General features: G+C 47.7%; 2 protein-coding genes across 3 annotated transcripts in view; both read left to right on the top strand.

Moving 5' to 3' along the window:
• The first annotated feature begins 891 nt into the window (after window positions 1–891).
• On the top strand, window positions 892–3,621 carry XCR1 (X-C motif chemokine receptor 1). The gene has a single exon (XM_068152965.1). The coding sequence runs from the start codon at window positions 979–981 to the stop codon at window positions 1,912–1,914; it is 936 nt and encodes a 311-aa protein (XP_068009066.1). The 5' UTR covers window positions 892–978; the 3' UTR covers window positions 1,915–3,621.
• Window positions 3,622–7,506: 3,885 nt separating this feature from the next.
• The window catches only part of FYCO1 (FYVE and coiled-coil domain autophagy adaptor 1), a 31,556-nt gene continuing 30,157 nt past the window's right edge, over window positions 7,507–8,905 (top strand). The window contains exon 1 of one of the 2 annotated variants that reach the window (XM_068152839.1): window positions 7,507–7,613. The gene's annotated coding sequence lies outside the window, so the exon portion shown is untranslated. Of the gene's footprint in view, window positions 7,614–8,258; window positions 8,346–8,905 lie in introns of those variants that run through there. The other variant, XM_068152840.1, reaches the window with a different exon arrangement.

Here is an 8,905-nt window from a genome sequence, read left to right as displayed (position 1 = left end):
AAAGGCAGGCAGGTTGCACCTTCATTAATCCAAAGGGGACAATGTTACCAGCACAATTCTGGCCTAAGCCATGGACTTTCTTTCTTGCAGCTGGACTTCCACAGGAATCTGCAGCGGGTCTTCAATGGCTTCCACTGACCCAGGATCCAGAACTGGTGCTGCAGGTAAGCCTTCATATTAATTGAGACTTTGAGCCGTTCTTTGGAGCCACTGCTGATTTTTCTGAATTATCTATCTTAATTTCTTAAAGAAATGAGGCTCTGTGACCTTGCTCCCCTTGCATGTTCACCTGGGTGTGCCTAGTCTTTCAGGTCCCACTAATTTGTGACACTGTTGGCCAGTTTCAGGCAGCTATCCAGCTGGGACTGAACTCCTGCCTGCAGACAGGCAGAAGGCAGCAGCCCCTCTGAATAGGTGTGATTGTGAGCTCTGTTCACTTCCTGTCCTTGAGGGTCACAGACCCGCAGAGATGAATGCACAGTCCAGTGTGTTGATGCTAGTAGTAGATTTGGAAGCCTTGCCCTCTGGGCTGCTTGCCTTAAAAACCAAGACAGCCTCAACTTTCACGTAGTAGGGACTTAGTCATTAGCAGCTGTCACCAACCATTCTGGCTTAGAAATGGCTTCATTTCTTATTTCTTAAGAACTGAAGACCTGGACACTGCTTTGAGGGTAAGTTTTCAGAATCTACCTGTTTGTGCTCTCGTCATAAGAGGAAATGATTTGTTTCAAAACAGGACAAATAAGGTAGTTTCACTGCTTCTTTTTGTCTCTTAAAACAGAACTCTCCCCAGCAGGAGTCTAATTATTGGGCTGATTTTCACTAAAATTTAGGTCTGGTTGTTGCAGTTTTTCTAAGTAGCTGCTGGAGCCAAGCTGGCACAAACAAATGGACGGTGACCAATTTGGTGATCTCCTCGATTTGGATGAGAACTACTCCTATGAGTACTCTGCGAATGAGAGCAGCGACGTCTGCGAGATGGGGGGCTACTTAGACTTCTACACCCATCTCACCACCGTGCTCTACACGCTGGCCTTTCTCATCAGCCTGCTGGGGAACACTCTGGTGTTATGGATCCTGCTCAAATACGAGAACCTTGCATCTTTAACCAACGTCTTCCTCCTGAATCTCTGTGTCTCTGATCTGGTCTTCTCCTGCATGCTGCCCTTCTTGGCAGTGGACCAGTCCTTTGGGTGGGTGTTTGGTGAGTTCCTGTGCAAGGCAGTGAATGCTGTTTTCTCCATCGGCTACTACAGCGGTGTTTTCTTTCTGACTCTCATGACCATCCTGCGGTACGTGTCAGTGGTGAACCCCCTCTCCACTTTGAGATCCCAGACGCAGTGCTGTGGTCTTCTGGTGAGCTTGGCTGTCTGGACTGGTAGCATCTTAATTGTGGTGCCCGAGGTGATTCAAACCACAGTGCAAGAGACCTTGGAAGGGGATAACACCTGTGATTATGCCAGCTGGAAATGGAAGAAGGTGGACATTTATCAGAGGAATGTTCTCTTCCTGCTTTCCTTTGGGATCATTGTCTTCTGTTATGTCAAGATCCTGATAATCCTGCTCAAAGCCAGATCTCAGAGAAAGCACAGAACTGTGAAACTCATCCTCATTATTGTGGTGGCTTTTTTCCTGAGCTGGGCACCTTACAACATCCTCAGCTTTCTGATTACTTTCCCAGCACCTAACTGTCAGTATCAGAAAGACTCCAGCCTCGCCTTTTACATCAGCCGTAAGATTGCTTTCTCCCACTGCTGCCTCAACCCTGTGCTCTACGTGTTCATGGGAGTCAAGTTCAAGAGGCATTTGCTGCGCTTATACAGTCAGTGTTTGCCCTGTGGCTATGGCCAAGTCTCCAGCCCCAGGATCCACTCTGAAGGTAAATTCCACTATGAAGGTGCATCCATCTACTGAAGCCACACCTCACCACTAGTATAAAACCTGGATGAACTTTCAGATTTTAAAAGCCCTGGAGAATCTCTGACTTCTAGAGAAAGGCACCCAAAGTCACCCCTTGCAAACATGCTGGGTGTGAGAAAGTGGTTAAAAAAGTATTTGCAGTGGGATGGAGAGCTGAGAATTCTGAGAGGTGACTTCCTTGGCCTGTCAGTCTGTATGAGTTCTGTCCAGTGAGATGGGGTCTGTCCCATTGGTAGTTTCTTTACAGAATTCTAAAAAAGAGACCAAGTGTTATTCTTTGGGAGCTGAACCAGCAGTGTTTATAGAATATACACACTGCTGCATGTAGCTTTCTTGGCTGATTTTAAATACTTAGTTTGCAAGAAGGTGTTTCCATAGCTTTTAATGCTTTTTAAATGTTTATCAGTGCTGAACTCATTGGTTCTCTCTTCTTGGGGCTTTCAGGATTTACTGGCCTGACAGTAGCTACCTTCTGATTACACCAGTCCAGCTTGCTGCCTTTTTTTCTTGTGGAAATTGATCTTCTTCACCAGAGTTTGGTGGGTTTTTTCCTCAGGCAGTGCAACACACAGTGTGCACTCCAGTGTAGCTGAATGACAAAGCCTCTGGGAACCAGAATATTTCATGTCCTAGCACTGTGTGGAAAGCCAAGGTCACTCTGAAGTGGCACCAAACAGTGGTTTGGCAATGGTTCCAAGCAACAGTTTAGCTTTTGGGGCAGCCATCTTGAAGTGTCACTGTACTGTTTCTACTCTACTTCTCTAAAGATCACCTCAAGCAGACAACAGAATCTTCTCAGCTGCTGTATAGCTAATAAAAGACAGAAACTCTGCACGTAGTACAACATCTTATTTCTGATGGTATCCAGAGACAAGAATACCAAAGGAATAGCATGAGAATGGGGCAAACATCTATGGCTTCTGTCCAAATAGTCCTCCTAGTTCGTGCTTCAGTGTAGCTGACAGAACAAAGTGACCATATCTTGTCCCCTGTCATCAGATGCACCTTCAGCCCTAATATCCCATTGCTACAGTTACTGCCTGAAATTTAACAAAGGTAAAAGGTTGCTTGTTAATCCCACTTCTGTTCAGACAAACCATGGAAAGGTAGAAGTTATCTTTGTCTAGTTCTGGTGGAGATCAGTTTTCGGGTCATTTGAAATGAATGTGGCTGTTTCCGTGTGCTTCAAGAGACTTTGGACTGAGGACTCAATGCCACCAGTTATGAAGAGACAAGCTACTGGAAGACAAAGGAGTCCCAATTCTTCTTGTGCTCTTCTGGTAAGCCAGGACCACTCCATGGGCACCAGTGAGGCTTTACAAGAGGAAAATGCTGTGACATGAGTAAAAAGTCTCCTGCACCTACACCATTTCAACAGTCATCCACCTCACTGTCCTGGGGCTACATTACCCCAAACTCTTTACTTTTACTGCATTTTAGATTTATCTAAAAATGTCCAGAAGTATAACAGAAGCATGAAAGACTTCAATGATCCTGCTCTGCTCAGTTTATAAGGAGTTATTTGTTTGCAGCTTGAGCATCTTTGGTTACAGCCTGAGTATGTAAAGAGAATGCTTAACATGACCCAGCTGTAATGCTGCCGCCTTCTGTAACCAAAGTAACAAACAGCATGTGGAAATGTCCCCTCCTGATCCAATGCAGTGCACTAATAAACATTCAGAAATTCAGTGGCATGCTACATTATGGCTGTTGTTCTCTGTCTTTCATAACCACCATGAACAGGAACCTCATAACTCCTCCAGGTCCCTGTTCCAATGCTTAACAACTCTAATGGTTTTTTTTTTCTCTTCTACATGAAGAATATTTTCACTGCAGCCTGTTGATGTTAGCTCTTCCTTGCCCTCTCTCTGTCTTCTCATTATATAACTTGACAAGAGCTATCAGATCCCTTCATAGCCTTGTTTTTCCCTGGGGCTTCCTGCCAATCTAGTCTCCTCATATGCTACGTGCTGCTCCAACTCCCTAACCACCTTGGTGGTTCTCCTTGGTGGTGTTGTATTGGGGCCCCAAAACTGAATGTGCTACTGTTGATGTGACCACGTGAATGTCAGGAAGGAGGGAATAAAGTGTTCCCTCAACCTGCTGGCCATGCAGTTCCATATGTGTTGAAGCTACCTTGATTGCCACAAGGAAGTATGCTGGTGTGGCTTCCATCTTTGTACAAATATGTTATTAAATATCACTAAAGCCACAGGATGTGTCCAGTTCAGGTCTAGGGATTGTCTGTGCTTCTCTGTCCTTCTGGGAACTCCAGATGCTTGGAAAATACAGACTGCTCTGGGCAGAGCATAATACTCAAGGGACCTTGCATCTTCACTTTCAATCAGTTAATCAACTATTGTGTGATCTGAGCGAATGCAGAACTGAGAGGCAGAAATTAGTGAAGTGAAAAAGGAGAAATTAATTGCTTCTGGAACACAGTCTGTTTGGGGACAAGAGCAGTGTCACGTTGAGTGGTCACAGTACTACAACTCTTCTGCAAAGGACCTGCAAGTCCTGGTGAGCACCAAGTTAACCTGGCTCTTCCTTATCATTGCTGGATCAGTTGAACTGGCACCAAACCAGCTCAAAGTCTTGGTGTCTCCTTTGAAATGCAGCCAGCTCTAACCAGCAATAGCTCCTAAGCCTGACATACTCAGGTAGAAGGCAGCCTCAGAAACTGACCTGATAGGAGCAGAATATTCTCCCGGGCCCCTCAAAACCACTTGTTTAAAATGCCAGAATTGCTTCTCAGGTTTTTCCAGAGCTTTGCTGGTTCTTTCTACATGCCCACTTCCAGCTTTATATCTATGGACAATTATTTGTCCACCTATCCAAAACAGAATGCAAACAAATGCAGAAAGTGCTTCCAAAGCTTTCTCCCCACAGGCACAGAAGATCTCCGGTGCTAGCAGCAGGCTGCTGCTCATCCTGGCTACACTGACATGTTCATCCAGGCAGGATGACAGGGAAACTGCCATTTGCTGCTCTCAAGTGCCTGGTGCAAGCAACCCCCTCCCCACTTCCTAAATAACATCAATTAACTCTTTCAAAAAGTAAAAGAAATTATGTAGTGCATGTAGCAGCGGGAGCCAGAGGGAACAAACACATCTCATGGATATGTACTCAGAGGTGGCTATGAAACAGTCACGGTGCCCAACAGCCACAGGAGACTTTTTCCAGGGAGGCAGGGGTGTGTGTGCTTTTTTCTTGTTGTTGTTGTGGGGCTTTTGTTTGGGTTTTTTTGTTTGGTTGGTTGATTGGTTGGTTGGTTTGAGGTTGTTTTTTTTGCTTGTTTCGTTGGTTTTGGTTTTATAGGTCTTAGTTATTTAAGAGGGTTTAGTAAAGATCTGCCCCAGTCAATGAGGGACCAAAATGCTGTCAGCATGAGATGACTGCTGGCAGTGTGCAATTTTACTTTGCAACTGTGGCAGAAGTCAGAGGTCACGCAGATCTGAGCTAGTTTTTGTTGAGTTCTGATCAGTACCACCAGGTGTGTCATCTATTGATCAAGTACAGGTGGACTGGTGGGCAATGCCCTCTACTATTTACTGCACTTTAAGTATGGGATCCAAAAATTATTGCTCAAGCCTACTGCATGAATCCTAAGTTTTACCTGCATGCAAAAAAATGTCAGGGTAACACTCCATCAACTAGGGAAAAGATTTTTCCCAACAAAGACTTTTCTTGCTCTGGGATGACTGACATTGCCTATCATAAAATCAGAGAGTCATAGAATGTTAGGGGTTGGAAGGGACCTCCAGAGATCATTGAGTCCACCCCTCCTGCCAGAACAAGACCACCTAGGACAGGCCACACAGGAACACATCCACAGATAATGCCTTCCCCCACCCCGGGCAGCTTCCAAAAAGCAAAACTCTTGAACCTCTTTTGTTGATAAGAAATACAATAAATTCTAAGGAAGCATTGGTCACCTATGAACCTAGTTGGAGCCAGCATATTTTTCTCTGGAGAAATGGATGTCTTTATAAGCTGGCAATAATTCTGTAAGTACTATCAATAATTAAATAGGTCTGAAAGTAGCTTGTCACTACGTAATTAAAAGGAGGAACAATCCTCTCCACTTGATTATTTTGGAATGAGAAGTAAAATCACACAAAGATTTGTTGAAAATATATTGTTGAAAAAGATATATGTTGAAAATATTGCAGTGAAATTACCTGGGATTTGCTTTATCATTATTTACAGCTGATGAGCCTGAGGTTGCTTTTGGAAGACAGCCAGGTGTCTACAGACCAATGGAAGGCAAACTTTTGTTTTCAGCAGATGCTCCTGGCTCTGTGCTGCACGATGCAGCAAAGTGTGCCAAGCAAAGTCAGCCTGAAGGTTGCTTCTGAACTATGTAAAACATCCCATTGTGCTTCATAAGTCATGTGCCCACAACATGCTTAGCCCCACAACCAGCTGCTCTGAGGACATGACAGTGTTTCTGAGTTATTCAAACCTATACATTAGTTGAAGGTTAATCATCAAAACTCAAGGCTACTTAGTCATTCTTAAACTGAGGTTGAAAAAAGGAGGGTGATGGAGCTGTGTCAGTGACCATGTACTACGTACATTTCCTCAAGAGTCTTGAAAATAGGTTGCTTTGATCTTATGACTGCCTGAGCTGAAGTTTATGACAGTAATACAGTCACAAGCGTTGTGGCAAGAGTTGATGACAAACCATTTGGCCACGAGCTGCATTTCAAATAATTTCTTTACCAAAGCAATGTGGTATAAAAGCAAAGGAGCTTAGTTTTCCAGTACACTTCAAAGTCCAAACCTACTGTAACCTCTTTCAGATGCCATGAAAGAAATGTCCTTTCAGAGGATCGTACATGTTGTGGAAGGGTTCAGCTTTAAAGAGTGGACACAGCTTGCTGGTAGAAGCCTGGTGCTGGGAGATGGTGTGGAAGATTAGAAACCCTGACCCCCCTGTTCCCACTCTCACCCTGCTTTAGGAAACAGCTCCCAAAGGTGGGTGGTTTACATGTACTAAGGGGGTTCCAGTTTGACAGCTGCTTTCTCCCAGTCGCTTACCATGTATCCTTTATTACTTCTTACCGGTGTCTTCTGTGGGATTTTCCTTTTGCCAGCTGACACAGACAGAAAGGGGCAATGTGCTGTACGTCCAGGCAAGGCAAGCATGACTTCTAAGATTCACTTTAGCTGTCTGTGGAAACACTTGGATGAACTCAGGTAAAAAAAAAACCCAAAACACCCAAAACCAAAAAACTAAAACCAACCGAACCAACCAACCAAAAAAACACCACACAGAACTGTCCTGAAAGCAACTTGTTACACTTGTGACAGGCGACCCTGCTTAAGGGTACCAGGCGCTCACACCTTTGAGAGAAAGGCGCCCAGCCCCGCAGCCCTAAGGCTTTCTTCCGTCCCAGAGGGACTTTTCTGTCATGGACATTTCAAACGCTCTGTAGTGATTTATTTATTTACTCCTTCTGTGTTTTTTTCAGTCTGTTTTCACCGCCACACTTCCCCGCCCCGGACGGCACCGCTGGGTCCGGCCAGGCCGGGCGGGCAGCTCAGGGCGGCTGACACAGCCACTGCCTCGGGGGGTGGGGAGGGCGTCCAGCGGCCTCACGGGAGTTGTAGTCGGCCGGGGAGCGGCTGAGCGACGCCGGAGCCTCACCCCGGGGCCGTCTCTCCGCGACATGGCGGCGTCCGCAAAGGTAACGAGCGGCTGCCCCTCCTCACCCCGCTGAGGGAGCGCGGAAGGGCGGCGAGGAAAAGGCGGCGGCGGCTGCTGCTCGGGAGGGAGGGAAGCCGAGGCGAGGGGAAGTAACTTCAGCGGCTTTCACTTGTTGCCTGTTGGGGCTGCGGAGGGGACGGAGGGTGGAGAGAGTTCCGTCGCTGCCCCGTAGCGCAGAGGCAGCCTCGAGGGGAGCCCGTCTGGGAGTTGTGGCGGGCTGCGCGCAGGGACGGCTGCGGTACCTCCGCCCCGGCGCGGTGGCTGGCTCTGCACACACGGGTGCCCTCAGCCCCCCGTCCCTCCGGGCTGGCGCCTAGGCGGGCATGAGCCACCCCCCGGGCCCGGTCACCTTAGGTGTCACGGCGGCTGCTGGCGGAGCAGTCACCCAGGCCTCTGCTAGAAACCAGATACACGCCGGGTCCGTGCCCTCACCCGTTAGAAAGCGCTGACGAGCAAATATTGGCCCTAATCCTGCTGGCCCTTGTGTCTGCAAATCTGCAGTGACTGGACCCGGGGAGTTTCGCTGTCACACGGAGCGGCCGGGGCTGTCTCCAGAGCAGATGCTGGGCTTGCAGCCGGCTCTCCTCCGGCTTAGGCTGATCCTGGTAATCCAGAGCCAGCAAGGGGGGTGGGGGAAATTTAACAAAACCCAAGGATTTAGTGTCGGCTGCCTTTGGGGTCGGGATTCTCCTCGGGCAGAGGTCCTGCGCTGGTGAGTCGGGCTGCGGAGGGGCTGTGCCGCGTTTTGGAGGCGGGTGAATTTCAGGAGCTCAGCACCCCGCTGCTTTCTGTCCCCCGGGTCTCACACCCAGCCTCCGGCGGGCTTTCGCTTGTGCAGAAGTTTGCTTGTCACAGGGAGCTGGTCAGCTGCAGGCGTCGCACTCCTGGCCCAGCCTCGCACAGGGAACTGAGTTACTTTGCAGCCGTGAAAAAAGAGGGAGGAGTACCAGGCCTGTGCCGCCGCTGCTGCTGAAGAGTGGGAGTGTTGCTTTATCCAGCTGAGTTCACCTGCCCGTGGAAGCAGGCAGGGATTAAACTTTCAGGGTAAAACACGGGCACTGTTTTGTCAGCAGCACAGCAGCATGTCATTTGGTGGTGTTTTTCTTGTCTTCTGATAGGACGTTGCAGGCCATGCAGCAGAGCAGGTAGCTGTCCTGCGGCAGTGCATTCTATGTTTTCCAGACATTATTGTGCACAAGGCAATTTCCTGAAGTCTTCTAATCAGCTTGAATTTTAAAAATGCTCCAGATATTCCAAACAGTGTTTCCCTGT

This window comes from Melanerpes formicivorus, unplaced genomic scaffold (assembly GCF_026170545.1).
Source record: "Melanerpes formicivorus ecotype bairdi unplaced genomic scaffold, bMelFor1.0.p_v2 SCAF_24, whole genome shotgun sequence".
NCBI classification, from domain to species: Eukaryota; Metazoa; Chordata; class Aves; order Piciformes; family Picidae; genus Melanerpes; species Melanerpes formicivorus.
This window is presented reverse-complemented; position numbering and strand designations above follow the sequence as displayed.

Excerpts from the sequence above, each read along its gene's own strand:
- XCR1 (XM_068152965.1), top strand. The coding sequence starts at position 979 with ATGGGGGGCTACTTAGACTTCTACACCCATCTCACCACCGTGCTCTAC.